This window comes from Poecilia latipinna, unplaced genomic scaffold (assembly GCF_001443285.1).
Source record: "Poecilia latipinna isolate Pla-1442-1.1 unplaced genomic scaffold, P_latipinna-1.0 Scaffold3271, whole genome shotgun sequence".
In the NCBI taxonomy this organism is placed as follows: Eukaryota; Metazoa; Chordata; class Actinopteri; order Cyprinodontiformes; family Poeciliidae; genus Poecilia; species Poecilia latipinna.
In genome coordinates this window covers 18,714-31,999 of record NW_015115887.1, presented here as the reverse complement: position 1 = coordinate 31,999, position 13,286 = coordinate 18,714, and the positions used below count along the sequence as shown (strand labels likewise).

Here is a 13,286-nt window from a genome sequence, read left to right as displayed (position 1 = left end):
GACCATGTTTTTTCATTGTGGTGAGCTCCACATTGACTGCTGTCCAAAAAGTAATCAACTTAGTTGCATCAGTTCTGAACTGATCTGCAGGACTTATCAATATTTAAAGCAGCTAATTATGTAGGGTTATTACGTCACATAGCAGCTACTCAAACTCCTTTTTTCTTTAAAATGCCACATTTCATCATATTTTAAAGCCAGAAAGCCCAAAAATCTTGAATGAAAACATAAATAAATCCCACTAAATATTTATATTGGGTTTTAAATCAAGCAAGTAACTTTAAAACACACTTTACGTACAGAAAAAAAAACAGCCTTTTGCCCCTATGACCCGACCCTGGATTAAGCGGGAAATGATTGATTGTTTGATGGACACAGTTGGAAAAACTCATTTCATATTGGGGTGTTAAAACACAGACAAAAGTGTAGCAAGGTAGATTTTATTCAGTTTCTCAGCACTGCAGAGTTTTGCACATATATGGTTTGCAAAGCTTATACAATTCAATATAATTTCTATATAGAAATCAACAGGAGTTTTTTTCATGTTACTAAGTAATAAAGTAAAATAAGCACATCAGCTAACCCCCATTGTCCCCAATGTAGTTGGGGAAAAAGGGTGATTGTTCAGACAGTCACCCTTTTCAAGTACAATTCAACAGCCCCATTTCATGGGCCTGACATAGACATTTGTTTTAGCTGGATTCTTCCAGCAGGAAAATACAGCCTCTTTGCCAGTGGGACTGCGGAAAAATAAAATGTGATTTATAAATGATAAGTAACAGTTGTCACTCTGGAAGTGCTCGGCTTCCTCCTTATAGATCAACTCTGTAACTACAGGGTAAGAGAAAGTCGCTCATTCTAGACATGCAGTATTTATGTATGCACATTTTATAAAGGAAGCAAAACATTCAATGCCTGAAATGATAGAAAATAAGCGTTATGCTACATTTTAAATAATGCTGGAGTCTTAACAGTACAGGTGGTTACATAACAAACTAATGTATTTTTTTTTATTATTGTTAAAAACCAAAGGCTCTAAATTATTGCAAGCAAAAATCTTGAGTAGCAGACAGTTCAAAAGGTGCACTTTTACATATTCCATACATTGTTGTTTGAAAACAAGCAAAAAATATCATGGATTTGAAATTTATAAAAAATGTGAAAATAGTCACATCTCTTCTGCAACACAATATAGCATCCACCCTGTTTCCCTAGATTATAGCTTTTGTACAAAATGCAGGGAGGTATTAATTAGCTGGGGGGAAACAAAAAGTATCAAAGAAAAGTAATGGTACATCAATGTAATGATGCATCAAGTTTATTCCAGGTGACACTGGAGAGCTTGGAGGGTAAACTGGCATAGAATGCATACTGGAGGTCGGCAACGGCAAAGGGAAGTCCTATAAGTGCACTAAGTAGTAGCTATCGCTCATCACTTCTTCCTGAACACCTGTTCAAACAATGAAAGCTTATTATCTCTGGCATCGCAAAGGTTATGGGAAGTTGGGGGTTGCTGTTCGTATGTGTGAGTGCCTGTATGTGCATTGTCTGAGTTCGTATAGGAGTATTGCTAAGGAAGCCCCGAAGAAGAGAGAGAGAGGAGGGAAAGCGGTTCAATCCACCACGCCCATCAGCCGACACACCCCTCCCTCGATGGCCAAAGACTGGCCAGGAACCGTTCCAGGAGGCAATCTGGATATGTGAGTCTGCAGGCAACAACAAATAAAAAACACTTTTAAAAACCCCAGTATATTTTAAGTACAAGTCAAAAAAAAACCCCATTAAAATACAGAGTGACTCACACCAGGCTTCATTTCTAATTTGGTTGAACGTAAAGGTGCCAAACTCCAGCCCACGCGAGTGACTTTAGATGCCTCCTTTCTCCAACACACCTGAACCAAATGAATGGCTCATTAGCAGCCCTCTGCAGAGCTGAATGACCTGCTGATGAGGGAATTCAGTCATTTGGTTCAGGTGAGGTGGAAGGGTGAAGCCTCTAAAACACACCACTGGGAAAACCTATTCCAGTGATTGTTTTTGAGCCAACTTTCTCTGGGAAACTCTTCAAATGGGTGAATAATCAGTAAATCACAACACAGAAAAAACAATGAGGCTCAAACCTGGAAACTTCAACTCAAACACTGGGAGATATAAACATCTAGTCCACTGGTTCTGCCTGTCACTGTTTGCCACAGAGAAGTATGTTACCAGTTTGCTCCAACCATGTAAATCCATGAGCTACAAGTAGGCAGTGTGTGTCCAAATAAAACTATGTGGCTGTCTTTAGCAGTGTTATGAGTAATTTAGCAGGTCATTGTCAGTTGTAAAAATTAAAAAATTAAATAAAAATTACATGTTAATTTTCCCAACAGTGAAGAGTTGTACTTAGCAACCTTATTTTACCAAGCTGGGCCAGAAAGAAACTGAGAAAATATATTACTAACAAAGACAATTATAACAAATAATCATCTCATTTGGATAGTACTTGAAATTTTAAAAAAATCACACAGGAAAGAGAAAGATAATCACCTCAAAATGTGCACATTACAGAGACACACCGGTAGATTTAAAAAGCTATAACTACTTCATTTAACTGGTTAATTTAAAGAATTTTGGACTGTTTATTAATGTCCAGAGAATACAAATTTGCATTTATTTTATTTGTTGGAAGCGTTTCAGTAACTTGCCATGTGTGATTAGATCCCCTGAAGATATTCAGTCAGCATCATCGTGTTTGTATTTTTTCAATTTGAACTGACCGAAAAGTTGTAAGAAAGTCGCAAACACAGCTGTGAAGGCATGAGTGATACTTCCATCTGGGGATCACAGGTCATCGACCCCCCCCTCCATGTGCCATTAATGGCTGTCATCCTCCTTCCTTTCTCTTGGCAGAAAGGCTAACGCTGATTCCTTTCCTCTTGGGGGAGAAGAAAATCCAACTGATGAGTCAGGCCACTGAGCTGGTCCCACATAACTCATCCAGATGCAAGATTCGACTGGTGCTGTTTGGTGTCGGCTCAGACTATTCCCCTGAGCAGCCCGAGGGCAACTGTCACTACAATGGGACAGCAGCCAGACAAGGTCAACCACACATGGCAATACTCTCAGGAGGCCATTATGCCTCGTACGCGCCTCTGAGTTCATCTTCTTCCCTTCATCTTGTGAAAATGAGGTTAAAGGAAGGTCTCATTTGAACTGTTCGAGTCCTCGAATGAGTCATGATCAACTTAAACTAAATGTTTTCCTTTTGATGTTTGTGACCAGTGCAAAACAGTTTTCACACCAAATACTCCACTGAAAATCCCCACAGGGCACAGTTAACTGGCTGCTTGAATTCATAAGGCTGACAGACAAAGACAGTTTAAACCTATAATATATTTACATCAATACATGTGAGGCTTGTGTCCTGTTAAAAGCAACAGGGTCAAGTAATGACGCTAGTCTGACGTAAACACCTCAAGATACAGAATCTGAAAATACGAGAAAAGAACGGGGATGTTAATTTTATAAGATAGAAAGGGCAGCATTACTGAGCAGCAACAATCTGGAGTTTATAGCCAAACAAGTGAGGAAAACTGTTTTATACAAACATCCATTGAGGATAAAGGGGAGGCTTTACACTTCATAAAAGGAGATTAACATGTATGTCAAGCAAATATAAAATGCTTCTCTAATGGCTTGTTTTGGCTAGTAATACCCCAAATACTGATATTTAGGGCTTTGTTCTTAGCTGGGGGGAAAAAAATGCAGGAAATGTTGAGTAAATGTTGCACATTATGCATTTATACAGGCAGCAGCGCTGCAACATGTCTGGGACAAGTCTGATTTTCATTTAAGCTCTGAAAACAGCTTCGAGCACAAAAATGCCTAAACAGACCAACTCGCTTGCTTTTACTTGCATTAAGGAGGGTATTTCAACACATATTAATATCACAAAACCTGCTTTAAAAAGCTCAGTCTGATACACTGCTAGCCTTTGGAAGCCAGCCTTGAAAATGGCACCACCGTATATAAAATGAGGGGTCACCTGGTACTGCAGAGTGCAAAGAAATTGGGAATACAACAAATGGATGTGCATGAAATGTTGATTTCATGGGAATCAAAAGCCCAAAATGACTTTAGGCCCAAATGACATGTTTGTATAGCATACTTGAGGGTGTTGTATCATATCTGTCATAAACAACACGCTCAAGCCCTATTTAAAAAGGAGAAAGTGTAAATATGCTAGAATATGGTTTTTAGGATTGTCAGTGGTGTCAATGTTAACATTTCCTTCACAAGCCACCACTGCTATTGACCAACAGAGAATTTCTGTTTAAGAAACATGCAAAACTTCTGTATAAAAAAAAATAGCTTCAAAAAAGAAGCAAAATGAAGTAGGAAAGAAAGAAGGCATGCAAACCTGTTTACAACTTGTTACTCGGTGACCAAAGTAACCACATGACAGGGCAGCAGCTGTGTCAAAATATAGCATGAACAGGACAGCTCATTGTTCAAATGTTTAAGAAAAACAACATTCTTTGTTGACATAAATGTGTTTAAGAGTTACAGAAGCCACACATTAACACCACAGTGTACACGAAAGGATAAATGTAGCTCTATGACCAAGCTCTTGTTTTTTTGTTGTGGTTTTCAGATTTTTTCCCTCTTAGAATAACTACAAAGACAATCATATGCTATTTTAACTTTTAACTCATTGAAAGATGAATTTTTTATTTTTTTTTAAAGATATAAAATAAATAATATCCAGAAAAGCGTGCATGCTTTTTTGATTTTCTCTGGCTTTACACAATTGAAGAAGAAAATCTTTATAGTGGTTAAGATGTAAAAGAGGAGAAAACAAAGCTCTGTGTGAGGTTTTACTGTTGTCATTCTTTGTCTTTATTCAACCGAGGTGATCAGAAAACAAAATTCAGTCTAAACCAATGGTTTGTAGATTTGCAAAACATCATTTGATTGAATTCAGGGTAAATTCAGGTGAATATTTGAATAAAACCAGATGCTCTTCCTCATGAAAACACTCGTTATGTCACAGTGAAAAGTGGAGAGACAAGAGAACGACTAAATGTTTAACAGATATCTGATAGAAATGGGAAAAAATATAACACGACCGTACAAGTGCCTGACAATCCATGCTAAATCAACATTCTTAGCTGAGATGTTGAGAAAATATGCACCAGATTGGCCTTGACCAGAAAATGTTTGGTCAGAAACCAAAACGTTCACTCTTTTGTCCTACCAGTAAACCCACCATATTAAGTGTTTAAAGACTACATAGTGTGAAGTCTGTTACTAAAAGAAGAGTCAAATTTAGCCTTTTTTAAAATTTTGTTAGTCATGGTAAAATATCTGGTCAATCACAACTGGCTAGTGGTATTTTTCAGGTCAGAACTGCTCCCTATATACAGTGTTGTTTTGTCTGGTTTTCTACAAACACTAAGCTATCTGAAGAAAAACAATTCAAAAGACACCAGAAACCCAGTGACCTCTTTACCAAATACTCACGCTGCTGTGCAAAAGCACCTTTCATGTTTTATCACATTTAATCAGAGAAAGATGAACTCTGGCTGGGCAGAAATGGTCAGCTAATAGGAATGGAAGGAATGTTTGAAGATTCACAGCCAAGGCAGTGAATATCTGAGCTCAGAAAACTGTGCATGAAAACATGGTGTGAGAAATACATGTTTTGCAAGAGTTTTGTTATTTTAAACTTCAATTTGTTTTAAACAAGGACTTAGCACAACACTGGCACCCTTTGTTCCAAACTACTTCTGCTTCTACTCTTCTCCAAGTTTGAAGATTCCCACAGATTTACCATCAAGGTCATGGCCATGCAGGTGGCACTTCGTGGGCCTCTATAGCAGACCACAGCAGCTGGGACTGCAGTCTGAACGCTTTAAAGTTCCTATCTCTTGCTATTTGAACTTCATCTGACGGGAGAGAGAAAACAGATGCTGTTCACCATGGTACCCCTTTAATGAACGTATGTAGGCACTGAGCAGAAAACATCTCTGGTCCCAGCTGGGGATCAGCGAGGGAAATCTTGTTTTGCACCCGATGAAGGAGCATGACGGACAGAAAAGCCAGCTGCTCTGGTGTGCAGATGGCATAACACAAGAGGCACAGCTCGAATCCCACAGTCGCCCTCCAGCAGAGGCAGTGTGAGGTTTGGTGGAGCAGCTGTGATCCTGGCTGCGCTCTCCAATATCAAAATCACCACTGGTCCCTGAAGAGGAAGTGGACACCCGGGCCCCAGGAGATTCAGAGATGGCTGACTCCTAAAGCTGCACTTTACGCAAGTAACTTTTTACTGCTGAATGTGAATAGCATAGTGAATAATTTCATTATAAATCATGAATTTATAATGAAATAAGCGTGCTTTATTTTTTTTAAAGTACCTTGTTTGATGTATTGTGATTCTGAAGAAGCCTGCTTGTTCACTCAGACAAATATATTAGGCATCATGCACATTTATAGAGATTTGCAGGAAATTACACTGATGGACGAGTTTCAGTAACCTTTAGGATACGTTCAAACCCTAAAGGCTGTGATCAGAGAAAGTCAAACCACGAGGAAGAGAACGGTACAGCTGAGGAAGGCGGGACAGCACACAGAAAGCAAACACTTAGAAATATGATCCAGACTGTGATACAGAGATCATGCAGAAGACTGTATCAGAAAGCCCTAATGCTCTTAGAAGCCATAAAATTTTGCTAAAATGTCTATAAGCAATAAAACTTTAAGTTTAATGGTAGTATTCTGTGAATGCATGTATCAGTTTTAAGGTACTGTTTTCTGTTAAACAGATTGTGGAGCTATGACTCCACTATCACATACTGAGAGTGACGTTGCCTCCTATAAATAACTAACCACCCTTCACTGAAAGCAGGCTAAAGAGACAAGCATGGTGGCTGTAGTTTTTAAAGCAAAATCTGAATAAATTAAAATCAGTATCAGAAATCTGCCACAAAATTTTTATTGGTGCATCCCTACTAGTAACAAAACACTTGGCTGAGGATGAAGGTTTTCCGAAGATATTACTAAATTGCAGCATAAAGTTCACATATAATGAAGGAAAGAATAAGAGCATGTCAGGAACATTAACAAACACAGCTTGCACTACAGAATAATTGAGGAGTTTGTTTGTTTTTATCTTTTACATTAACAAATTGTAACACAGGAGTCATTTGGCTTTTATAGTGTAATATTACTGACATAAAGCTATTTTTTAAATATTTTTTTCTAATCTGTAAAATTCTGATGTAGGACAAGTGTTATTAAATATATTACTCTATATACTAATATTAATATATTTTACATTATCAGGCAATTCAAAAGCTCACCTTTGCTTTGCTGTCCTGGGCAGACATGTAGCCAACACACATGCTCTCTGTGGTGTGACTCCACAGGAACTCCACTGTGGAGTGAACAATAAAAACATAAAACAGGGCTGAGCTTATCCAGAATAAATAACATAAGGCATCTTTTAGCATACAAAATGTACGTAATCTAAAAGCCCTACAACATATCACACAAAGACACAGAAGTTTAGAAGCAAATCTGTGATAATGGACCATTTTACCGTTCTAATGTGAAGAACGTGACATGCTGTTAATTCCTACGTCAACAGTTATGAAGTCAACCAATCAAGTTTATTTATAGAGCACATTTCAGCAACAAGGCAGTTCAAAGTGCTTTACATAATAAAAACACAAAAATAAACGGCCATAAAAGACACCACGCAGTCAACAATGGAGAAAACCAGTAAACATTACATTTTGCCAAGTGCCAAAGTAGTGAGAAATGGTCACAACTTTGGAAACATTTCAGCCTGATTTTGATCTTAAGATCTCAGCCCAGCAGAAGAGAGACGATTCTGTCTCAAAGCTGCAGGTAGAGAAACCGGATCCACGAACACAAACAGTCAAACTGAGCAGTTCTCAGAAGGAGCCACTTGTGCAAAGATTAGCAGTTGATTCCAAAGTGGGAGGTCTGAGTTTGAATCTGAGATGAAGGGGGTGAAACCAGAGCCTGACTGCACAAGTTAAACCTCAGACCACCAGCGAGGAAAGCCGCGGCATCTCCTCCCACTTTTACTCATTCAACCATGCGTTAATTTATATATATATATATATATATATATATATATATACAGTCAGAACTGGTGTTAGAGGAACGGATCTGTGCACAGAGATGCAAGTATTAATGCTTTACCCATTGCGGCTTCAATATTTGGAGATGGCTGTGCTTCCACACATCTGCAGCATCTCAAGACAATAACTCCACCCAGAACACGATCTTCACTGGCCAGAAACGGTGAGCCTAAAAACGGAAAGGGCCAGAATATTTATCTGTGACCACAGGGCATCTCTTTCAATCAAAATAATTTAGAAAGACATACACAAACAAAGAAACAAACAAAACAAAAAAAAAAGGATACAAGACAATAGCAGATTGATCTAATGCCTAAACTGTGCAGTGGGTATATAATTGATGTATAATAACACAAACAGTCTCGATGGCCAGCAGCCAGTTTGATTTCCTCAAATATTAAAACGTAAATATGCGTCACCACTTTTTGTTGCTTAGTTTAATTTCTATACTTGTTGACCAGAAGTAGGGTCCTGACTGCAACGTTGGGTATCAGTGATCTAATCAACTGAAAGTAAAGAGACTTACCAGTTTTACTGTGTTCTATTTTCACAGAAAACCCTTTATTCTGGAAAGGTTTTAAGATATCAGTAAGTTTCAGTGCATAAACGACTTTATGTGGCTGCTAGTAGTAAAAGTAGTAAAAAAGCTATTAACCAGACAAATCATAGACTGACATTGATACGTTAAGCGGCTCTCGTGTTCAGAAAGGACTCGCTTTTATTAAATCATAACTACCACAAAATGTAAATAAGCTTTAAACTTGAAAAGATTTCCTTGAACCATCAGTCCTAAATGTGCCCCTAGCATTGGGTTAAATCCAGGAGTATTGAACTTCAGAGGCATATTTTTTCTGCCTGACTTTTTGAAACAATTATTGAAACCTTGGTGTGGACTACACATACCCCAGTCCCTTTAATCAAATGAAAGGGATTTATTGAAAACCTTTCTTCCCCGTTGAGTTATTTGCTTTTTTTTTTTAAAGCCAAGTTAAACAACTGGAAATGATTATTCTCTTCTGATGCAATTATCCTCTTTAGCAGTCTGCTAAATAAAAATATTTCACTGCCTTCATGTGGGCAAAATGAAAGGGATAATGACAGGTAATATGCGCAATAATAACAACAAAATTAACAGGGAAAATAGTTATCCCACCTCACATTAAAAAACAAATAGGAAAAAAGAAGCACCTAATTTGTTGCATGATGAAACTGCAAATCTGAATGAGTTGTGCTGATCTTGGTGTGGTGCAAATAAATTCAAAAAAGCCTGGTGTGTAAAAGGAACAGACTACAAACAACTGCTGCATAACTTGACATGTCTTAAAACAGGAGCAAGAAAAGTAAAAAAAAGAAAAAAGAAAAAAAAAAAAAAACAGGGCCAAATGTTTTATTTGATGAAAATATTTTGTCTGCTCTTCAGTGCTCTTTTTGTGTCCTTCAAAAACGTTTGTCTCCTTCTTATGATGTTCCCTTGGCTCTAAAGTCTCAGTCTGGGCTGGGAAACAGAATGCTGGTATGTGTTTGTCACTTCTACTTGCTAAACAATGGCTCAGTAATTTTCGGTTTTGGTTGCAGGGCACACAAACACCCAGAATTTACCTTGTAAGAGTTGTCTTCAAAGTAACAGCAGTGTGTTTAAAAAAAAATGAGCAAAGCTCAAAAAGGGTTATTTCAACATATAAATGCACTGGGAGAACTGCCGACTCTGATTTGATCCAAGATCTGGAGACAACTTCACATTCTCCTTCTACAGGTGATACTCTTGCCTTTCAGTGTTGAACCTTTTTCTCCTAGACAAAGCTATTGACTGTGACCAACTACATGTGCTTTTGTTCATGCTAAGACCTATTAAATCGCATTAGATGTGATTATCTCCTAAAAGGAGCTCCTGGTGCCATTAACTCCTTACTTTTCTCTGAAATAGAAAGTACTCATGGGTCAGGGCTTCTGTTTGGTAACTAGTATCAATTGGAATGAATGCAATTACTGTGGGACCTGTCTGTATGGTTCTTTGACAGTCACAAAGAATAAACAGAAGAACTGATGTACTTTCCATGTTAGTGAAAAGTGAAAAGTTGATAGAGGCAGAGCCAGGGTGAACCGTCTTTCCGGACTGAATTCCTCCCTACCTTCAAAACTTTCCAAACTGTAGAGAGAGAGGAAAAAAAAGGCTAATTATGGCCCTAATAATTAGTGAAACAAGTTTGACATTTTTACTGCCTTAACATATAAAATCTGATGTATATGGCTTCAAAGACGTTTAGTCGATTTTAGCCCATCACGTAGCTTTGATTAAGTCGCACTGCCATAAAGATTTATGGAGCTGTGTTTAAACCTGATGTGAATTCAGACAGAAACATGAAATAACTTCAAACTGACCTCAGTGTTGGAAAACAAATACATCACAGAGCCAGACATAGATGGACTTTCAGAGGCCAGAACAAGGCTGAAACCACCACATGTATCCACTTGTGTTTTCTTTGTTTCCTCTGTTCTAGCACAGACTGGTCATTCACTGCACAGCAAACACACTTAACGAGGATCTCTAAAACTGGCCACCTCAGGGAACTCAGCAAAATTACACCTTCAAATAAGCACGCAACAAAACGTGCATGTCTTCTTAAATCTTCTGCGGCCATCGTCTGTGATGTGTGGGACATCAGTTTACTATTTAACAATAAAACGTTAAAAGTTGTCTCTTTTGATTCTTTTTTTAAACGTTTCTGGTGGCTCACTCATTCTTCACGGGGAGGAACATCTGCTTGTTTAATTCCCTCAATGCGTTTGTCAAAAACGCAGCATTGTCTTGCAGAAAATGTGTGTGCGTGTGTATGTATGTGTGTGTTTGGAAAATAGTGGTCATCAAGGCACAAGCGGGTGACTCACTGATGAACTTGTTTTGCATAGCCTCCAGCAGCGCTTGGTGGGCATCTTCAGACTGCATGGCAGTGGAGCATTCCCGAGCCAGCATGGTGCGAATCAGATGCTCTCCACACCCTGACAAAACACACACAGCGAAAACCAAACGTGGTTAACACTTTTTAGTTATCACAGATTTAGACTACAGTCTTCTTTAAAAAAAATTTTGAATATATATATACTGATGAGTCTCGTTTGTCAGATTAAAAATAGCTTTTGAAATTAAGCAAGTGTTAAGCATACTTTTCATTAAGTCCACATTTCCGTTTTTAAAAATAGTTTTTATACTGGTCTAATCTTATTAGCGGTTAGCAAAAAACCATCACGATGAAGAGAAATAAGGGTGCTAAAACATCAGTCTTTGTCTAATTACCCCATATAATGAGTTATACTTGGTGATGGAGTTACTAAAATAAGTATTTCAACAACATTCTAACATATGGAATAGGTATATGGCTTTTAGGTCAAATTAACTCTGAGGCTTTAAGGTTAGGTTTGAATTTTTCTTTATTCCAAGTGGAGCAATTAGAAATCAAACACAATTCTCCACATTCTTTATCTCAATATTGTAGCCTTTTTCAGACTTCTAATTTCTTGTATTTTTTTTATGTGCATAAAGGATTTATTTGGCTCTAGTGGCTTTTTTATTTGATCGTGAAGCTACAGGAAAGCAGGTCGTGAGAGACGGGGAAGACATGCGGCAAAGGTCAACAGGCTGGGACTCAAAACCACGCCGACAGAGGATTCAGGACTCTGTATATGGGTTGTGCGGTCTTCACCTGAACCGCAGGCGTGCTCTCTTGTAGTTTTCATAATTCGAAATATGAACCTCAAAATCTCTAGAATGGCAACTGGTTCTTAAGTTTGAAATCTTTCACAAATAATTAAACACAATAACTCTTTTAGCTGTGAAAAAGTATCCAAAGCTGCATTGGGATACCTTAAAACGTTTCTGAACATTGGCACCATTATTTAGATTTTTATTGTTTTAATCCAGAAAGCTGCAGTCTTGGTGCTTGGTTCATCATTTTCATTCCAATTGAAGGTTAAGTTCAGTTCAACTAGAATTCAATGTCGTCCAGTGACCAAACAGATAGTGAATGGGCTCTTTTAGGATTGAGAGCAGTTTACCATAAAGTCAGCTAACCTAACTCTAATATTGCCAAAAGGAGCAGTCCAGTCAAAATTATGCCAAAAGGTTGGCACAACAAAAAAATTCTAAAAATCAAACTGACAAACCTTGGCAAAAAAAAAAAAAACAACAAACAAACAAAAAAAACACTTTTTTGACATTTTCAAGTTGAAGACCTATTGTGATAAATTGTCATGTGGTGTCTGTACATTATCTAGCCATTAAAATCATCCCTGGTTAAAAATCTGAGCATTATGCAAAGTCACAGCATTTTTCTATTTGTTTTCCAGTTGGTCTAATTAGGGATGGGAGAGTCGGATTGCAACCTAAAGTCAATATCCAGAGCATCCAAAAGATTTTTCAATGGGATCATTGTCTGGAGTCTGTGGTACACTAGTCATGCACTTAAATACTGTCTCGTCTTCCCTTAACCACTTAAAAAAAAAGAAAGAAAAGCAAAACGAATCTTGGCATCGTCATCCTGGAATATGTCTCTGCCATCATCACACTGATGAAAGAAACAGGCTCTTCAACAGATCCTGGCAGTCAACCCAACAAAGTTTTAAGACACATAAAGTTGTTGAATACAAATATTTTCTACCATAGTCATCCCAGATTATGCTATTGTCCCCCAAAGCTTTCCAAAGTAGACATGATGAGTGAAGTATTTACTTCATTTTTACAATGGTACATCACTTGAGTAACAGAAAAACAAAACAGACCAAGCAGACCGCAAGCTAACGTATTACTGAAACTTTTAAATATTTCTTTATATTGTTGAAGAAGTAATATTTTTGCTTTTCTCGTATGCAAAAAATGTTTTTTCATTCAGCCAGCTGGTTTGCTGTTTGAACCAATATGTGAGGAATGGGCATTACTGAACCAGAAAAAAAATCCGGTCACTCTCGCACTTACTTTAATATCTAGCTGGAAATACTTTTAATTAAAGACTTAAGATGAAAGAACCGTTGTAGGGCTAAGCAGGAAATATATAAAGCATGTAGTGAGCTGCACAATCACTACTACATCTTTTTTTTTTTTTTTTTTTTTTTTTTTAATTTTATTTTTTTAACCAACAAAAA

The 13,286-nt window shown here is 37.6% G+C and overlaps 1 protein-coding gene across 1 annotated transcript in view; it reads right to left on the bottom strand.

The window, feature by feature from the left end:
- Window positions 1-424: 424 nt before the first annotated feature.
- LOC106940539 (threonine aspartase 1-like) overlaps window positions 425-13,286 on the bottom strand; it is a 27,109-nt gene continuing 14,247 nt past the window's right edge. Inside the window, exons 11-14 of the mRNA XM_015023307.1 lie at window positions 11,040-11,150; window positions 8,215-8,322; window positions 7,344-7,417; window positions 425-1,706 (exon numbers count right to left, since the gene is read on the bottom strand). Coding sequence (XP_014878793.1) covers window positions 1,614-1,706; window positions 7,344-7,417; window positions 8,215-8,322; window positions 11,040-11,150 — 386 coding nt within the window. The 3' untranslated portion in view covers window positions 425-1,613. The remainder of the gene's footprint in view (window positions 1,707-7,343; window positions 7,418-8,214; window positions 8,323-11,039; window positions 11,151-13,286) is intronic.